General features: G+C 33.8%; 2 protein-coding genes across 2 annotated transcripts; one reads left to right on the forward strand and one right to left on the reverse strand.

Moving 5' to 3' along the window:
• Nucleotides 1-103: 103 nt before the first annotated feature.
• On the reverse strand, nucleotides 104-870 carry LOC135831807 (guanine nucleotide-binding protein subunit gamma-1-like). The gene has a single exon (XM_065344594.1). The coding sequence runs from the start codon at nucleotides 569-571 to the stop codon at nucleotides 359-361; it is 213 nt and encodes a 70-aa protein (XP_065200666.1). The 5' UTR covers nucleotides 572-870; the 3' UTR covers nucleotides 104-358.
• A 15,530-nt stretch (nucleotides 871-16,400) lies between these two features.
• On the forward strand, nucleotides 16,401-20,774 carry LOC135831814 (uncharacterized). The gene is made up of 2 exons (XM_065344607.1): nucleotides 16,401-19,658; nucleotides 19,747-20,774. Exon 1 carries the CDS (start codon nucleotides 16,825-16,827, stop codon nucleotides 18,061-18,063), a length of 1,239 nt encoding a protein of 412 aa, XP_065200679.1. The 5' UTR covers nucleotides 16,401-16,824; the 3' UTR covers nucleotides 18,064-19,658; nucleotides 19,747-20,774.
• The last annotated feature ends 204 nt before the right edge of the window (nucleotides 20,775-20,978 follow it).

Raw genomic sequence — 20,978 nt, forward strand, 5'->3', positions numbered from 1 at the left:
CGCATTTCTGCAGCGCAATAACACCAAACTTGACGTGTTTTACTTCAATAATCAACGCTTTGTTATCTCTTGAATGGTAAAAATAAATGAGCAACGTAACAAATAATACACGAACAAGTATATTTTTCAAGTATTTGGCTATATAAGTAGAGAAAACGCCTTATTGATAATGATAATTATAAAATAAAACTCATCTTAGATAAATCATATAACATAACTGAAGAAACACACGCACACACAGTACACACACAAGTATATAAATTAGAATAGAACTTATCCATTATTCACAAAGTAAAATAAGATGAAGATAAAGCGGCAGATTGATTAAAGGATAAATGATGAATAAATAAAACGCATTTTAGATGATTTCGCAACCACCTTTTTCGCGGAATGGATTAGCTTTTTGTGAACTGAAGCCTTTCAATAAGTAATCTTCGTTTTCATGCTCTTGAATATACCTGATGATATCGTGGACCGCTTGAGATACCAAAATACGTTTGATGGCAGCTTCTCGTCTCAACTGCTCGTTAATCTGCCGCTGTTGCTGCAGATTGGAGATCATCATATCCATTACCGCAGTATTACTAAGGCCTATTTTCAGAGGCGTGGTGATGCTTTTATAATTTCCTTTCTAAACGGGCCTTCTGCAGGCCAAACTATAAACGAATTGTGAAAGAGTATATTATACTGAAAGTTACGCGAAAACAACGAAGCGAATTTCGCCTTCTACGGTTACGAATTTTAATAAAAATTACACCAATTTCCACTTGAACGATATTTTGACAAAACTGTTATCATTCTGGATTTTTTTCAGATCGCATCATTCAGGTGTGATCAAAAACAGGCACAAACAAAAAAACACTTGGAAGCAGTGTTGACGAAGTTCGAGAAAAAATGAAATATTTTTGTTGATCGTTTAGTAACTCTGAAGTCTGAACGTTACGAGAACAGCTGTTCTCGCTATCTCGTTCAGTGAAAAACATTTCCAGGACCTATTTTTTGAAATAATGCCATACCCCCATCACTTTGGTAAGAGTTGAGAGCTTGAGACGCCTTTGCTTCTCTCAGTTCCAATCTAAAACTAATAAATAACTAGGTCATTTATCAGCCTCAGCCTCAAGATATTTTTTTTCATTTTAATTTTTAAATTTAAATCAATGACAGAACCAGAGACAGAATATATTCCTAAGTTGTTCGATAGTGGCTTATGTTTTTTATCTGTACTCTGTAGGTATTTATTACCATTTGCTAGCCTCGGTCAAAAACACTTTCCACCATCTTTCCACTTCCAAAACAAAAGCAAAAGAACTCCTTTTAATCGCGGGGGGGGGGGTATAAGGATCACTTGCACCCCCTGCCGATCCTCCGGCACAACACTTTTCTTAAAGGGGGAGCCCTCCTAAGGAACATTCATTTCTAGCCCTTGTCCTCAAAAAAAAAAAGGTGGCCCTACATACAAAATGTCGGCCATTTTGATTGACAGGTCAGCCGAAATCACAGATTTTGCGTTCCATGTTCCAACATAGGACTAGCATACAAATTTTTAAACCGTACATTTTCAAAAATCAAATTTTGACCAAAATGCGAGAAAAAAATCAAAATTTTACCAAATTGACCTAGAAAGCTGAAATTTGGGATATACCCTATTTTCGACCTGTCAAATCGATTGGAAACTGTTTCAAACCGTTTTAAGCAGTTCTGGAGCCTCCAGCAGATTTTTGAAACTCGAAATTCTCACAAAATGTCATCAAATGGAGTTGATCAGCCGAAGTTGATTCTGAAAATTAATTTCAATACGCTGTGGAGTCGACTGCAGGTGAATTTCAAGTCGTTTTGAAGCCTCCAGCAATTTTTTAAAATTACTGGAGCCTTCAGTAAATTTTTGAAACTCGAAATTTCCTCAAAATTTCATCAAAATGGAGATTGAAAGCTGAAATAATGAACTATGCACTCCAATTTTAACACCCTCTGAAGATGACTTCAGGTGGGTTCATGGGTTCAAGTAATTATTGGAGCCTTCAGTGACTTTTTGAAAGGTTTCATGGCGTTTTTAGGAGAATTGTTATTTTCAAGAAGTAGCTGGAAGCTTCAAAACCACTTGAAACCATCATGCAGTCGACTTCATATTATTGTATTGAAATTACAAATAGTTTGCAGAATTGATTTCGACTTGCTAACCCCATTTTAGTGAAATTTTGGAGAAATTTCAAGTTTAAAAATCTACTGGAGGCTCCAGAACTGCTTAAAACGGTTTGAAACAGTTTCCAATCGATTTGGCAGGTCGAAAATAGGGTATATCTCAAATTTCAGCTTTCTAGGTCAATTTGGTAAAATTTTGATTTTTTTCTCACATTTTGGCCAAAATTTGATTTTTGAGAATTCACCAAAAATCGAAAAAGGCACTTGAGCATTTGAAATTAAATTTTGACAGGTGATGAATTTTTTCCTGCTCTTTTGATCTACCTTTGTAAACGGTTTAAAAATTTGTATCCTAGTCCTATGTTGGAACGCAAAATCCGCGATTTCAGCTGACCTGTCAATCAAAATGGCCGCCATTTTGTACGACTAATACGGTTGAAACGTTTGCGTTCCATGTAGTGTTTGTGAGCCGTTGGGTATTTAGCGCTGTAGTGGCCGGCCAGTGACCACTGACCAGCACCAGCTCACACTGCGAAACTCAGTTCCGGTCTATCAAAGACGGATGTAGATCTGATTTCTTGCCTCGAGGATCAGATCTGCCCCCGAGCGAGCGAAATAGTGTTGCATCTGGTTAGGTTTTTGCAACGCTAGAGTTTGAGCAAGAAACGAGGTTTTTTGAAAAAATGTCAAAGGCTGACCTGGTTTTGTTGCTTTGGTCGACTTGCCAGGCAGGTGAAGGAGTGTGTATAGTGTGCATGGTGATCTGTACTGTTTATAAGATGTCTGGTTGTAATTGAATTTGTGTTTTTTAAAATTTTAATTCAAAAAAATTATGAACCGGGGATGAAATCGTAATTTAACGAAGGTAATTGATCGAAATTTTCAAAATTAGCTGTATAGTTTGAAAATCGTTAAAGTTGTGGGGCATTTGATCGCGTTGAAATGAAAAACTTTGTTGAAAATAACGTAATTTCTTAATTTAAATGAATTCGCGATGATAAGATGTAAGATGAGTGGATTTTCAAGATGGGGTTTCTGAAATAATTTCTAATATAAGCGTGCTTTTTTGGAGCCGCATTGAGCAAAACCCTCTTGCGACCGTATTCGAGAAGCAGGAAAGTAATTATCGCTGAGCATATTCGGAGTGTTATCATCTTTTCAGGAAAAGGGCTTAATTTTAAACACTACTTCCTAAAAAATTGATCGTGATACACTTATTTTGATGTGGAATTATGCTCTTGCCGGTAAGTTGGTATTTCTGACCAGAGTAAATTGAACCCAGCGGCTGCAAGGATAAGAATAAAGAAAATTTGTAAATGTCGAAGTAGTTGCCTACTTACAAGGCGCAAAAATTACTCGAAACGTGGGATTTTCCAATCATTTGAAAAAAAAAATGATAGCTGTATCAACGAAGTTGCCTACTCTAAAGGCAAAATAATTATTCGAAACGTGAAGTTTTTCGGCGCATTCAATTTTTTACATTTGAAACAGTTTTTAATACGAATATTGTCAATTCGAACTCAGTGAGTTGAATTTACCCCAGAATCACCTTTTTATATTCGCAAGGGGCTCTAATACTGAGAAAAACGTGAAAACTGAAAATATTTAAAGATGTCGAAGAGGTTGCCCACCCTCAGGCCTCAAGGCGCAAAAATCACTCGAAACGTGGGATTTTTCAGTGCATTTGATTTTTTTCGCTTGAAACAGTTTTTAATGCGGGAAATTGGCATCCCTGGCTGGAGGCAATAGTGGATTTTGAATCAGTGGGCTGAATTTACCCCAGAATCACATTTTCACATTTGTAAAGGGCTTCAAAATGAAGAAATATGTGAAAATATTCAAAGATGTCAAAGAGGTTGCCTGCTCTCAAGGCATAAAAATTATTCGAAATGTGGGAGTTTTTGAGCAGTTTTTCAAAAAACGATTATTGTTCATTATGCGCTTAATTCGATGTTATTTTTGAGTGATTTTGTGACGAATTATATCTAGATACCTCCTCTTTTGTTCAATATGACCTTTTTTAACATTCTATTTAGGACATAGCAAGTAAAAAAAATAATGTGAAATACAAATTATTCGAAACGTGGACTTTTTCAACGATTATGATTTTTTAGGAATTCGCTAGCATTTTTAACAATTTTTGTACAAGGAAAGCAAGACCTGACAATTTTCTGGGAAAAAGTGGGATTTCCTGTAAAAAGTATACATTTTTATCAATTTTACTATTTTTGTTAATTTTCTGCAAAAAGCCAAGATTTGTTGACAATTACTCGCAACAAAGAGCTTTAGTCAATTTTTTGTAAAAAGCAAGACTTTTTTCAGACAGAACTCAATACCTATCTAATGTTACGTATCAAATTGTGATGTATGAATTTAATCTCATCATCTCTTCAAAATTCTTCATTATCAATTTTTCGTTGGTTATTCTTTTGTTATTGTGAAACAGATGCTTCAGATCTTCGTAATGAAATTACTAATAAAATAGAACTAGTCGTGCTGAACCTACCAAGAAATCATGTCAATGCTTAATAAATCCAGCTTCGAGTGAAGGTAACTTCGAATTTCAAAATGCAAGTAGATTTTTAATGGACGATTTTTACTTGAAAATCAATATTTTTCCACTGAAGTATGTACATCTAAATAATTGGCGTCATAAATTAAGTAAGTACCTACACAAGAATTATTTCGATTTTCACTCTCTTAATGATAATTTTATTTACTCGTCACCAAAGAACATAAAAGAGATATTACGATTATTTTAATTAAACATAAATATATGTACAAGTGTCTGCAATTGGGAAAAAAGAATATAACAATAATAAAAAACGATTGATTTGAAAAATTAAAAAAGAAGAAACAAAACTTCATCCATCTCTAATACTTGTTTTTATACACATAATATTATGATGTTCATCAGACAGACCAATAGACAATCACATCAAAATGAACTAAACTATATAGGTAAATCATATAGCATGCGAGTCTAACGAACAGCTTCTTTCTTTAAAGAAAGGTAATCAAAATTTTCTTTAGGAATCTTTCCTTTGCAATACAATCTATAATCGTTGACAGCTCGGTCAACTCTTTCCGAAATTTCTTTGATTTTTTTGAGAATATCTGGAGATTTGCGAGCGTCGTTTTCATAATTCGTTCGAAGCAGAAGGAACCATTCGTACCGTTTGTCGACGAAAGGACGTAAATGATCGCTCCCCGCAGCTTTCGGGGAATGAATGATGTTCCTTAGAATCTCCTCATAGACTTCATTTTCTGAATAGACGAGTGACGCCAATTTCTGATTCAAAAAACTCCGTGAACCTAATGATTCGAGTTCAGCGGCAACATCATCAGACGAAACACCCTCATGTACTGACGACGTAACCGGAGCTAAAATTCTCTTCAGCTTGATTTGAAGAGTGCTTGCTTTTTGAAGAATCGAGTCGAGGAAATCGGAGATAACGTGAAGATGTTCCGTTTGATTCGAATGATCATTTATTACAGAACTCGCGGACGTTTGTACAGTTTTAATCGGCGAGATGATTTCTTCCAACTTGGTTTGAATTTGACAAACTTTTTGCTCGATTTCTTGCGAAATTTCAACTTGATGGTCGAACGAAGCATTTTCAACTAAGGCGGCGATTTCACTCTGGTTAGAAATAAATTCTTCGTAAAACTGCTTCAAATGATCTGACTGTACTTTTGCTTTGTTTGGGTTGAGATTGCTAGTAGGTTCTAATGAATCGATCATATTCATGTAAAACTTTTGTTTACAAAGTAGCGAGGATAAATTACGAGAGGTAGCGAGTTGATCATTTACTTTCACATCTTTCACATCGGATTCCCTTGGGAGTAAAGAGTAACACATCACGGACGAGTGAAACGGATTTTTCCTATTCACTCCTAAAGCCTGCGTTCGAAAAGAACGCTGGCTTAGCTGGCAAGTTGGTGTAAGCAGATTTTTCATAGTAACAGATGAGGCAAGATAAGGCTTGCTTTGTAAAATTCGTATTAAAAATTTATAATGCATTCTGATTTTTATGAGCTGAAAATAGAAAATAATAACTTGTCAGCTCAAGAAACGCCGTTAAAATATACCGAAGGTGGAACGAATAGGTAGGTACCGTACCTAAACCTATGTACAAAATCCAAAAATTACACGAAGTGCAACATTTACCACGAAAATGAGAATAAAAACGACAGTTTAGAAGTTGTACTGAAACTTCATAGAAAAATAATCAGTAACCCCGAACAGAAAATTACAAGCACTGATAGTTAATCAAACTATAATACACACATCCGTGACGCGAATAAAATACACAAATATACTCAACTGAAATCACCACAGCAAGAACTGAAGAACGACTAGAACGAGCTCAAACGAAGGAGAGGAGACGTACTAAGTTGCTAGTTGCTACACAGCGTTTCATATTTCATCATAATCCTGTTTCCTAGTTCCTAGAATCATTAGCATTTGCAAGGTGGATGGATTGTGGAATGTGATAGAAAAGGTACAAAGGTACCTAACAGTAAACTACGTACTTCAAAGCTTACATCGTTCCCCTCTACCAACCGAAGGCTTCATTAACTAGAGAACAAGCTCAAGCAAAGTGATGAAAGTGACCTGACTATAGTACCTGTACCTACTACCTATAGGTACTGAGTTCGCATTTCACAATATAGTATTTCTGTGTTAGTGATGAAATAAGAGCAGCCCAGCCTAGATGATGAAATAATTGAAAGAAACTGGCATGTTTATACAACTTGATAATGTAGAAATGATTTTTTCAATTTCAGCCCATGGCTGTTCAATTCAATGTGTTGCCCATTTTAGAAATATCTTTAGATTAAATTTTTAAAAATACGTACCTACCAGATCTTGTTTCAAATCGAAATTTCTAAGAACTTCCATTCATATTCAAAAAATATTCAACGCAAAATAAGCTTACATAAAAAATATCGTTTTTTCACATCTCGAAATACGAATTTTCAAAAGCTTCCGTTTGATTTTCAGTGTTTCAGAATTGAAAAAAAAAACATCATTCAAATTACATTTAGAAATAGGAAGTTTCTGAAGCTTTTGCTCTCGTTTCGTTCTGTCAGATTAATTTGCTTTTCTGTCTCATAATTATACTATTTCCAAAAAGGAAAACAAATCAAAATAAAAAAAATTTGGCCATGTTTATATTAGTCTCTGAAATATTCGAAATTAATTTCGATTCTTTGGGGATTTATTGATAATTTCCAAAAAAGAGTATACATGGTTTTATTAAAATGAAGTCGGATCAATTTCTTTTAGATTTAAACATTTAAATTTATAAAAGCATTGATATACGTATGCAAACAAATTAAAAATTGAATTTCAAATCAGTCTCGGATTTGACATTGGTACTCCAGATAGCGCTCGAAGTGTTGAAAACCTCTGAAAAACTGAAAACTTGAGCGATTTTAATAGGGTTCGCCTTGGTGGGGGAACCCTAAAAATCAAAAATTTTGAAGCTAAAAAAAATATGTATAGATAAGACTCTTCCAAAAAATGATATTTTTTTATACTTCTCTGTTCTCAAAGTACGAATTTTGAAAATCATTTCTGTCGAGCAAATTGAAATTCTTGAAAAAAAAACATGGGAACTCAAAGTCTAAAACTCTGAAGCTAAAAAAATATAGTCCGACTCCTTACATGAAAAATGCACTTTTTTACTTTTCGAAATTGGAATCCTCGAGTTTTTGCCTTCGCTTAGCTTGAGCTAACTCGTTCATCTTCTCCAAAAATGAAAAATATTTTACATTGCGTATTTAGTTAGCTAAGCTGATGCAGTCATGGACCAAAAAAAAAATCTGTAAATTTTAGAGCGTGAAGTTGGAAATTCTGGTAACAAGAGTAGGTAGGTATTTTTAGCATCTTTGCCTCACCTTCAAATAGGTGCTATTGCTATCTGACATTTTTCAATGAGAAAACCGCGAATACCTATATTTGAATGTGTCAGAAAAGTTGCCTACTCTAAAGGCAAAAAAATTACTCGAAACGTGGAGGTTTTCAACGAATATGATTTTTCAAAAAAATCAATTGAAAAATACTATTTTGATGTTTTGACGAAAAAATTATGATGAAATGGAATGAATTCAAAGATTTTATTTTAAAAAAGGAAGATTTTGAAAAAATGCTATTGAAAGTAGTGAAAATTGCATTGAAAATTTTAAGAAGCAAGTGCATAAGTACCTAAGTGTTTTGATCAAAAGCTAATGAAGGAAGCTTAAAGCTGAAAAAAGTTCAAAAAGCTTCAGATATGATGTAAAAATTAGAATACTCCAGTGCCCAATGAATATTTTAAAGTATGTATAGTCTACCTATATCGAGCTTTCCAAAAAATACTTTTTGACCATATTCGTGAAATTTTGAAGAAAGCTTAAAGCTGAAAATTTTTTAGAAAGCTTCAGATATGACATAAAAAATTAGTATTCTCCAGTACCGAACCAATTTAGAGTACTCATAGTCTACTTAGAAAAAGCTTGCCATAAAATACATTTTGACACATTCGCAGTTTTGAAGAAGGGTATTCTTTACACCGTTATCACTAAGTGTGGTTTCTGGTTGCATACCAGTTTTTCCTTAACATATATGTTTACATTTGGTGATTTACCTCGCGAACGACCAAAAATCACGAACTGCAGAGGTGCATTTCTTCTTTCTATTCATTCACATTCAGACAATAGTGCATCTTTGTGCATACTACGCAACCTTTTCTTAACAATACTCACCCTCTTCTCCCCGCACGTGCCTAGTTTTTTAAACTGTCTAAGCTTCTTGTTGTACAGTATACTAGTTTTAGTGTGATACATTCGAGAGTGACTTTTCTGTACACCACCCCTACCTTCACCCTGCTGTGTATTTTTATACCTATTACCAGGGCTCCGATATTCTTTCCCTAAAAAAACCTAACAAGAATGATTTTTACGTTACTGTACTGTATATGTACACTCTACCTACCCATACCTACACCCTGCTGTGTATTTTTACACTTTTTCTCTCAGTTTGTTTTTTTTTTCTCGCAACTTCGCAAGTGTTATAGATACCTACAGTGAGTAAGACTACAGTAAGCTAAATTAGTAAAAGAAGAGAGGACATACTCATGCGAAATATGGAATTTTTGAGGGTGATTCTGATGGGACTTTTCACACTGATCTCGAGAATGAGAAAAATGATAAGAAAGTTCCACTTCATAAACATTTTCCGCAAAATCAATTTTCTGATGGAAATTTTTTTCCATTTTTCATCGTTTTTGAGGGTGAAAAATGCTACACGATCAAAACGTTTTTTAATTTTTGGGTCAATATTTTTTTTTAGAAGACAAGGGGCTTCACATGTTTTTCAAATTTTGTTTCGAGTTGCGTAATAAAGACCTATTGCATTTTTGCGAATTTTGTTGATAAAATTTAAGAATGATGAGAGAGATTTTTCAATATTTCACTAAAGTTTGCCAATTTTTTGCCAGTGATCGTGTTCTAAGATGTCGCTTTTTTGATGGAAGTGCAGTGCTAAACCAAAATAGCTCAAACCAACAGGTTACAGGTGCCACTGAAAATCACCAAAACTGTCAAAACTGTGCAGTCCTCTGAAAACATTTCGAGAAAAACTTCATTCAAAAATGGGGGAAAAAATTAAAATCTTACCAAATAGACCTAGAAGCTGACATTTGGAATATACCCTATTTTTGACCTGCCAAATCGATTGGAAACTGTTTCAGGCCGTTTAGAGTAGTTCTGGACCCTCCAGAAGATTTTTGAAATGAAATTCCCACAAAATTTCATGAAGTGGAGTTGGAAAGACGAAATTCATTCTGCAAACTAAATTCAATACGCTACGAAGTCGACTGCAGGTGGATTTCAAGTCATTTTAGAGTCTCCAGCGACTTTTTAAAAGTTACTGGAGCCTCCAGTATTGAAATTTTCACAAAAATTCATCAAATAGAGATGAAAAGCGGAAATTTACTCTCCAATCTAATTTTAGCACTCTTCGAAGACGACTTCAGGTGGGTTCAAGTCATTTTGGAGCCTCCTGAGACTTTTTGAAAACTATTCCTAGAGTCTCCAGCAGATTTTTGAAACTTGAAATTTCAATAAAATTTTATCAAATGGAGTTGGAAAACCGAAATTTATTATGCACAGTACAAGCTAGAGCTAATTCGGACAGATTTTGTGGCATTTAAAAAAAAATTGAATTCAAAAAAGGCGCAGGAGAGGCTTCAAAATGACTTGAACCCACCTGAAGTCGTCTTCGGAGAGTGCTAAAATTAGAGTGCAGAGTAAATTTCCGCTTTTCATCTCCATTCAATGAAATTTTGTGAAAATACAAAATTTCAAGTTTCAGAAATCTACTGGAAGCTTCAGTAACTTTCAAAAAGTCGCTGGAGACTCTAAAATGACTTGAAATCCACCTGCAGTCGACTTCGTAGCGTATTGAATTTAGTTTGCAGAATGAATTCCGTCTTTCCAACTCCATTTCATGAAATTTTGTGGGAATTTCATTTCAAAAATCTTCTGGAGGGTCCAGAACTACTCTGAACGGCCTGAAACAGTTTCCAATCGATTTGGCAGGTCAAAAATAGGGTATATTCCAAATGTCAGCTTTCTAGGTCTATTTGGTAAGATTTTAATTTTTTCCCCCATATTTGAATAAATAAAGTTTTTCTCGAAATGTTTTCAGAGGACTGCACAGTTTTGACAGTTTTGGTGATTTTCAATGGCACCTGTAACCTTAGTTTGCAGAATGAATTTCGTTTTTCCAACACCATTTCATGAAATTTTGTGGGAATTTCAAGTTTTAAAAATCTTCTGGAGGCTCCAGAACTACTCTAAACGGTCTGAAACAGTTTCCAATCGATTTGGCAGGTCAAAAATAGGGTACATTCCAAATGTCAGCTTTCTAGGTCAATTTGGCGAGATTTTAATTTTTCCCCCTCATTTTTGGTGTTTTGATTTTCAAAAATTCACCAAGAATCGAAAAAGGCATTTAAGCACTTGAAATTTTGTCAGTTCCTTAGGACTCCCCTTTAAAAAAAGTTGTCCCGGAGGATAGGCTGCGGGCTGCAATTGATCCTTATGCGGGTCCCCCAACTAATATAAGTAAGTACTTTTTATACGACCAGCTTCGTCTTTTATTGCAATTGAATGTTCTTTTCAGACGTGCCAATTTTCCTCAAAGAGAGGAAATTTTTCAAAATATGCATTGTGATTTTTTACTTCTACTACTACCTCCACCTCTTTTCAAAAAGAACTGCCCCAGTTCTAAAAGATAGTATACTTGAGATTCTGCGTGGCGTCGATCAATGATCAAGGTCTTCATTGTCCTCAAAATCCAAGACCTCTTTTAGAGTTCTACTGAGTGGTTAAAAATGTATTCTAAAATTGCTTAGTTTTGTGTAAATTAGTATTTTGAAAATTGTTTCTTCCCAAATAGTTTGTATTAAGGCAAAACATCGAAAGATATAATTTCTGAAACTGGTGGAATACTTTGGAATTCAGTTGTGTCAATTTTTCGATCATTATTGCCAATTTCATAAACTCGAAAAATTGGTATCAATTTTAACCAATTTGTCATTAAACTAAAATACTAAATATTAGAAACTAGTAAGTAGGTACTCAAATAATTTCAATTTATTGATGAAAAAAAATGAAATTTTACTAAGTAGGTAGTACACTACATAGGTACATACATGACAAACGTATCAAAAAAATTTCCTAGGTGAAACTCGAGTACTGTTGAAAAGAAAACCAAACAGGCCTATACTTACGTGAACTGAAAGCTTAAGCTTTTAAAAATTGATAATTCAAGAAGTAAAAACATCAGTTTTGACGATCAGAAAAGTCTATTTTTCAAAATTTGATACTTATTTTTAAAAAATTGAACAAGAACAAGCTTCTGAAATTTCATACTTCAAGAAGTAGGTAAAACAAAATTTAATAGGAAAAAAACACCAACTTTTCTCGACGTTGACTATTGAGTTGATTATTAAGGAACGTTTTTTTCTATTTTTTATTTTTGAAAAAGAAAATTTTCCATAATTTGTTAGTTTTGTAATTTCTTCAAATTTTATCCCCCTCCCTCCCTTCATAAAATTTACCACTCTAGGCGGCCGCCTTGCCTTGCCTATTGAATTAGAAAACTAAATCGACACCCAGTACCAGTAACCTCAAAAGAAGTCGGAAGAAGTAAACTGTAAAACCGGTTTAAGCTTTAAATACACAAAATCTGTGAAGAACGAAACTACCCTTCTTCATAACGTCCAACACCCACACACACCCTCTATATTTTTTAGGCTGAACTGTTACTTGGAATGTCTCATGTCCCGCCACCCGCTCCCGCCCATCAGAGTACAGAACTTATACACCTGATTACTCCGCAAGTTTCAACTTTTTTAAAAAAATTTTTTCACAGTATGGTTCAAAAAAAAGAGATCTAGCCGAGTACGTCGCCACATTTTTGATATAACCCTTCAGTTGCCTGCTTGGCGATTCGCAACTTACCATACTTTCGAAGCTTTTTTTGAGAAAAATAAATTGATAATTGCAAAAAATCGCTACGTAATCGGCTAGACAAAGGCATTAACATCATTTTAAAACAAATCGCAATAAAATCGGTTGAGAATTCACGGAGTAATCAGGTGCATAAGTTGGGCATTTTTCGCGAACCGAACCTACTGATAACGCGTGGTAAAGAATACCCTTAAATGAAATCCTAAAGCTTCATACAATCAGTATTCTCTACTACTCAATAATATTTTAATTTGAAAATAGCTTTTAAACTTTAGTTGTGATGGTTTTTATCAAAAGTTGAAAAGTTTCTGAAGGGAGCTTTAAAAAGTTTTTAAATAGCTCAAAACAGAAAAACAACGGTGTTGATGTACACATGAAAAAGTGCTATTTTTAGCATATTGGGTATCAAAATTAATCCTGGAACCATGGTTTCATTTTTTTGAGTTCTGGAGTGGTTATATCTTGCATCTCACTTTTTCATAAACTTACGCAAGTTTCGGACTATTTGGGAAAATCTCTACTGTTATATGTAGGAGTTTAGATTTTTCAACTGAGGGGTTGAATTTTTTTTGTGAGTCCTTGACAAAATTAGAATCACGTTTTAAGGAAATTCCTAATTGCATTTTTGACTCGGAAATCTTGGAATATTTCTAAAATTGTGTCAAGTAAGTATTTTATTGAAGTATTCTCCAGTACCGAACCAATATTTAGAGTACTCATAGTCTGCTTAGAAAAAGCTTGCCATAAAATACATTTTGACACATTCGCAGTTTTGAAGAAAGCTTAAAAAAGTTCCAGGTCAAAGTTAAGTGAAACTTTGAAATTTTCAGTTATGTGGTATTAGATCCAATCCGATGTGTTAGTTTCATTTCAACTGTAGGAAAAAAAACAAGTATTTTTGGAATTTTTCAGCAACTTCTGCTAAAAAAGTGATACGTAGGTAGCCTAATTCGCAATTTTGCCTAAAACTTGAAATTTTTGCCAACTTTAAATGAAACCATGACTTTTTAGGCAATTGTTATAAGAAAGCTGATACTTTTTTTCAATTTTTGTAGAAAAGTAGGACATTATTTTAATGAATGATAAAGCGATGACAGAGTGATGCTTTTCAGGATATTTTAGAGAACAATTTACGCTTTGGGTTATTTTTGATGAAAAAGTAACAATTATTGGAATTTTTGCTTTGAAACAATTTTTTTTTCTGTCAATTATTAAAACAGCCATAAACTTTCACAATTTCCGGCAAAAAGCAACAATAACAATGTTAGCAAAAAGCAAGACTTTTTGGGAATTATAGGCGAAAAAAGATACTTTCAAAATTTTCAAAATGAACAATTCACGTCTAGAAGAGGAGCGCAGTATGCGCGAAAAACGGCCGGTTATCTAGTCATACATTAAAATTGTATTTCTCAATCGGATTTACTTATTTGAAATCATGTTAAAAGTTAAAACTCCATGTTTCGAATAATATTTATGCCTTTAGAGTAGGCAACTTCTTTGACACTTTAATATATTTGCGTTTTTTTCCGTCCTGAATTAAAATTCAAATTTACAATTTTCATCAGTCAAGTATGCCAACTATAACTAACCGGATTAAAAATAACTTTGAGTGAAAATCGAATTTTAAAAAAAAATCATAATTATTTGTTGAAAAACTCCATGTTTCCAATCATGTTTATGCCTTGAGAGTAGGCAACTTTTGTAGCATAATCAAATATTATCGCGTTTTTCTTCATTCGAAACCCTTTACGAATGAAAAGCAAGATATTTTGGGGTAAATTGAGGGCACTGATCGTGAGTTCAAATTCACTATTTTCATCAGTCAGGGATACCAACTTAGTAGGCAACTTCTTTTACAGTTTCAAATTATTATGTTCGTTTTTTTCTCCATTCGAACCCTCTTTACAAACCCCAGACAACTCTTTGGCAATTTTGTTTTCGGTGATTTAGATTTTTAAAAAAACTGATTTTTTATGGTATTTTAAAAGAAGAAAAGTTATTTTTTTCAACAAAAATTGGTTTTGTCCTAATTTTTGTGACCAAGGTGAAGTTTTTTTTTTTGGTAGTTTTGATTTTTTTTAAAACTGATTTTATTTTGCAATTTTGAAAATAATGCAATTCGTTGTAAAGTTTGTAGAAATTTTCAATCTTTGCCAAAAACAAGATTTCTGCATTTTTGGTGAAAAATATGACATCCTTACAAAAAAGTAGCCTAATTTTTATTTGATTTATAACATTGATTTTTGACAATTTTTTTTGCAAGTTCGACATAAAAATCGAATTTTTGGCGACCAAAAGTTATGGAATTTCTGGAAATTTTGACCAAAAAAAGTTTTGTTTTCGGCAATTTTGGCAAAAACAAGACCTTTTTGACAATTTTGACAAAAGATTCAAAGTAGAGCTCTTCTCAAAATGTTGGCAAAAACGTACGATTTTTTTTACTATATAATTTACAAATAAAATATAATTTATTTTTGCAATTTTGGCTTTTGACAAAAAGAAAGAAAACAGATTTTTCTATTTTTCGACGTTTGGTGAATTTTTTAAAATAAATTCGAGCGATTAAGGATTTTGTACCATAATTTTTAAGAAGTGTTTTGTTTTTTTTCTTATTATTTCTTTTGCAGAATCCTTTAGTTTTACTCTAAAGTCGAGTTTTCGTAATTATTTGAAATTGAACATTAAAAAAAAATTACAATTCGCAATCAATCGATTTAATTCAAGTACATATTTATTTCTCAACTTCAGCTTGAAATATCTATCTTGTAAACGAACTACTCAATGCTTTTTAATCATTACAATTATTTTGTATCCTCATTCCTCATGTTCCATTTTTTTTTTTTTTTTTTTTTTTGTAAAATTCTCAATTTTGCGTCACAAAAATTCATTTTTTGAAGGAAATAAAAACTTTTTTAGAGAAGTAAAAATTTTAAAATTTTTAATAACCAAAAAAAAAACAAAATTAAAAATACAATCGTTTTGCAGAAAAAAAAATGACGACGACGAGGTTTCTCTGAGATACAGATTTACAGATTGAGTTTGAGATGAATACTGAATTATTTGGTGATCAATTTTTTGGGCGGAGGGGGAGGCTTTGCCAATCATCTAAGTACATAGTAAATGAATCGAATCAATAATGCATTATTCAAAATCAAAATTAGGTAAATATCAGTGTTGCAAGAGTGGAGTAAGAGTAGGAGTAAGGAGTGCAAGGAGTGAGAATTTTTGAAAAGAGTAGGAGTGGAGTTGGAGTGTTGTCAAATCAAAACTTCTTACTCCTCTTTTTTCCCCTAATTTTGGTTGCTGTTACTCACGTATTTTCAGTATTTTCAATTTTTTTTAGTTGTTTATTTTACTGTTTTTCTCATTAGTTATCATCAATGATACTATTTTATCAATTATTGATATACTTTTACCATCTTGCACCTTGCACCTTTAATTTATGGATATAATCAATCACTCAATATCTGTAGAGTCAAAATTCCTGAAAAATAATGAAAAACAATGGGAGTAAGGAGTGGAGTAGGAGTGGAGTAAGAGTGTTGACATTTCCTTTGGAGTGAGTAAGGAGTGAGAGTAGTGCTGAAACCACCACTCTTGCAACACTGGTAAATATGTAATATTAAATTTTGAAAAATTGGTGCGCACTTGTCTCAAGAGTCAAGTTTGTCAAATTATTGTCACGCACTTCGCCCTTTCGCCCTTGCACTAGTGTTGCACTTTGCACTGCACTTGCACTTTGCAGTCGCACAGCGCAGGCGCACAGGTGCACAGGTGCACGTTGTCGTTGCAGTAGTTGCAGTTGCATTTTTTTGACGTCATCTGGCGAATGAAGTAAACCTGGTGATCTGAAATTACCTTGATCGCACCATGCTTGTTTGTTGTTTTCATTTCCTTCCGCGTTATCGCGTTATCTTTTTAGTCCTTCCCTCGTTTTTGGTTTTGTGAATTTGTGACATTAATTGAATTTGAGTTTATGTTTTCGACTAAAACATATGTAATTCTATTGTATTTAGTCCACTGCAATTATAAAGCTTTACCACTGTTTCGTGTTTTGCTTCGATTACCATCGTGAACTTATAAATTCGTGTTCGGTGTGACTGACTTGGTGTTAGCTTACAATACATTAGTACATTTCGTATAGCTTTCGAATTGTTGATGGATTCCGGTTCCGGTCCCAATTTAAATACTTCAACAGAGTTTTCCGAGCAATCAAGCATGTCTTCCTACTCGTTGCTGGCATCACCAACACCAGCAGGATCTGACGAATTCCAAGTAGTAAATGATATCGCTACCACCACTCATTTAACCTCCTTACTGCGCGAACAAAAATATTTCAGTCAAATGATCGATTCGCTAGAACCCACGAGCAATCTTACAGCAACAGAAGCGAAAGTCCAGTCGAAGCATTTACAGAAGTTTTACGATAAATTTATTCACATCCAGAGTAAAATCGCCGCTTTAATTGGAGACATTTCGATTGACGATCAGGTAGAAATTTCGCGGAATGTTCAGCAAAAAGTTCGTCAAATTGAAACCAAGTTAGAAGAAATGACATCCTCGAACAAAACTATACCGTTGACACCGGTCGGTTCCGCAATAAATGGACATTTCAATCAAACAGAACGTCCTACCTCGGACATCCTCGATACTCTATTTAAGAAGCAGAACTATTTGATCAAACAGATGGAATTAATTGAATCGAAAAAGAATCTCGGTGCGGCTGAAGCTGAAATATTGCATGGTCATGTTTTGCAACTTCACGACGAGTTCGTGAAAAATCAATCCAAGATAGAAACCAATGTGAGCGGTTCAGCCTTCGATGAGCAGTTGCAAATGTCTGACAGAATTCTTCAAAAAGTGATCGCCGTTCAAATCAAGCTGAAAGGAATTATTGCTCTGGTTACAACGGTGTCAAAGAGAGTTTCGTCGGTCAATGATGCGAAGACGTCGTCAGTACGTAAGCGTGATTCTTCTCATGTTGAAACTCAGGAAATATCAATTGGATCGGATACGTCGGTACGTAAGCGTGTTTCCTGTAATGATATTGAAGCTCAAGGCGAATCATTGGGATCACAGAGTTATTTAAATGAAAAATTGAAGATACTCATCTATCAGGAAAATTGTGTCTATAAGAAGATTCTACAAAACATCAATCATTCTCCGGAAGTTGCGGGGAGCATTCATTTACGTCCTTGGGTTGACGAGTCCTACAGATGGTTCCTTTCAATTCGGAGTAGTGTTGAAAATAATGTTCGTGAATTTCCCTATCTTCTCAGAAAAGTTGAAGAAATTTCGGAAAAAGTTGACCGAGTTGTTAAAGATTATCGATTGTATTGTGACGGAAAAATTCCCAGATGTGATTTGGATTACATTTCTTCTAATGGTTACTCGTGATGTTCTTTTTTCAAGTGTTCGGTACTTGTATTGGTGACCTGTCTGATGTACATAATACGTACCTACTTGTAAAACTTGAGATCGAAAATGATAAATTTGTGATCTGTTTTTTACCGATGAATAAGTTTCTTTTTCTTCCATATTTTTCCCCTGACAATACTGTTCTTTTTTATTGTTTTAAAATTTACGTAGGTATTTGTGTTTATATCATCGGATTAATTAAAAATGTTGATATCATGTAACTGTGTTGTATGGTGAATGAATAAAATCGTCGTTAAAAGAGTACCTAAAAATCGAAATAATTGTTTATTTTATGACGCTATTTAAAAATATTGCTTTTATGGAGAATCATTGATTTTCGATCAGAGATTATCCATTGAAAATTTACAATCTTTTATGTGAATATTTCCACTAGAAATACTTTTTCGATTTAAATTTATCATTTAATTTTTTTTTTAAATTAAGTCAAAATATCGCAAGATAATATTTTTGAAATTGGTGTACCTACCTAATATTTTGAGGTACCAATTTTTCAGTCGTAATTTCCTATTACAAAAACTTGGGAAAAATATGCTGAGTTTTTGGCTGTTTTCCTCATATTTTAATTTAGTTTCATTAATTTGTAATATTTGAGAAGAAAAAAATTTTCAAAACACGTCGAGTTTATTCAAAAATAAAAGATTTGCAAATCTTTCAACTGTTCATTAGAACCCTCAAGTGATCTTGAATTTTGAAATCAATGGTCCAAGTCGATGCAAAATCTCAAATCTCATCTTTTATAATTATTACTGGGCCATATGCAGGTACATACATTTAATCTGCACAGGTAGAAGTACTTACCTACTTATAATAATTCAAAGTTTTTTTTTGCTATCCTCTTTCCTCTCTGAAACTGGTTTCATCTTTCCAGTTTTCATTAGTTTTTAATTCATCATATTTATTTTGGATTGTGAATAGATTAATATGTAGGTACCTACATGTAATTAGGCTTGTGCGTTCGTGTTCTATTGAAAAGGCATGATCGTTGAAACTGAAAGCGACAAGCGTGTTTGCGTAGATAAGTATGGACATGGAGCCTTCGGCAGGTAGAGGGAAACGGTGTGAGCTTCAAACCCAGGGGTTTCCCTGAAACTTTTTCATCACATCCCATCATGCTTATGATTTTAGCGAAACATAACTGCGTGAAATGCGAAGCTCTGTAGCCAGTTTTCTTCGTTTGAGCTTGTTCTCTAATCTCTTGGTTTATGCTGTGGTGATTTCAGTTGAGTTTATTTCATTTCTATTCGCGTAATTCTGCCTGTAGTCCACAGCTGAGTGTTTTGCTTTGATTACTAATCGTGAGTTCATAATTCGTGTTCGAAGTTACCGATTATTTGTATCAAGTTTCAGTCCAACTTTTAAACTGTCGTTTTTATTTTTATTTTCGTGGTTGTTTTGTCGCAAAGTACATATTAGAGTACCCTATCTATTGCGGTTAATGGTTTCATTTCGTATAGTTTTTGGATTTTCGATTCAGCGATCTAGATATTTCAACCGAGATTTTTGAGCTAATAAGATTCTCTTTCTAATCATCAACACCAAGATTCGCTTTCAAAGTAAATGATCATCTCGCTACCACTAATTTAACCTCAGTTTTAACGGAGACTTCTGAGCTAGCAAAAATGTCTTTTACTTTATGTTCAGCAACACGAAGATTCGATTCCAGAGTAAATGATCCTCTCGCTACCACTAATTTAACCTCGTTACTCCGTAAACGGAAATATTTCATGGACATGATAGATTCGCTGGAACCGGCAGGCGATCTCAACCCGCAAGAAGCCAAATTTCAAGCAAAGGATTTGGATCAGTTTCGCGAAAAATTCACCTTTAATGAGAGTGAAATTGCGACAATGGTTGAAGACGCTTATTCGTCCGGCGAGCAACTTAGAATTTCGCAGACGGTTCTGAAAAAAGTGCGTCAAATTCAAGCCAAGTTGGAAAACATTATCTCATCGAACAAAACCATACCACTGGCATCGGATTCCACGGTTGCGTTATCGGTACGTGAACGTATTTTATCTCCTGTTGAAGTTGAAGCTCATGTCAAATCATTAGGATCGCGCGGTTATTTGAATAGTAAAATCGAAGGACTCATTCATAATGAAAATAAGGTCTATGAAGAAATTATAAAAAATCTAGACCATCCTCCTGTACTTGCAGGAAGTGTTCATTTACGACCTTGGGTCGACGATGCCTACTGGTGGTTCGTTCACATCAAGAAAATTACTGAAAAATCGTTTCGTCAATCTCCATGTCCATACGATGGCGATCTTTGTAAAAAAGTGGAAGAAATTACCAGAAGAGTTGAACGAGCTGTTGAAGATTATAAGCTATATTGTGAAGGACTAATTCCTAAACAAAATTTGTACTACGTTTCTTCAATGATGGAAGCTCGTGGGCAGAAATCATTATTATATTGATCTCACTGATTAGATTCGCATCGTGTGTGTTTCAGTTCATTTTTGATTTTGGTGTAACTTGAAATTAGAAAGGATAAATTTGTAATCCATGTAATACAGATGGATGATTTTTTTTTTCAATTTTATTTTAATCAATGCCTATCTACCTAGTTATTTATTATTGGTCTTATTGCATTATTTTCAAAATGTTTGTTTTTGTATTTTTTATGTATAGGTACTTAGTATTATTGGATTAAAGATGTGTTGATATCATGTACCTACTTTACTTGCGTTGTATGGTGAATAAATACCTACCTTATTAGTCTTAAAAGAGGAAAAATCGAAAGATCTTTCGGTAGAATTTGCTTTTTTGGAGGAATATTGATTTTCAATTTCAAGTAAAAACCATCCATTGAAAATTTCCCAGCTTTTGGTAGCTATTTTATAAACTTTGAGAGTGAAAGTTGACTTTAATTT

The sequence above is a fragment of the Planococcus citri genome, chromosome 1 (genome assembly GCF_950023065.1).
Source record: "Planococcus citri chromosome 1, ihPlaCitr1.1, whole genome shotgun sequence".
Taxonomy (NCBI): Eukaryota; Metazoa; Arthropoda; class Insecta; order Hemiptera; family Pseudococcidae; genus Planococcus; species Planococcus citri.

What these genes read in the sequence shown, in the direction of transcription:
- LOC135831807 (XM_065344594.1), bottom strand. Translation starts at nt 571, where the DNA reads ATGGATATGATGATCTCCAATCTGCAGCAACAGCGGCAGATTAACGAG.
- LOC135831814 (XM_065344607.1), top strand. Translation starts at nt 16,825, where the DNA reads ATGGATTCCGGTTCCGGTCCCAATTTAAATACTTCAACAGAGTTTTCC.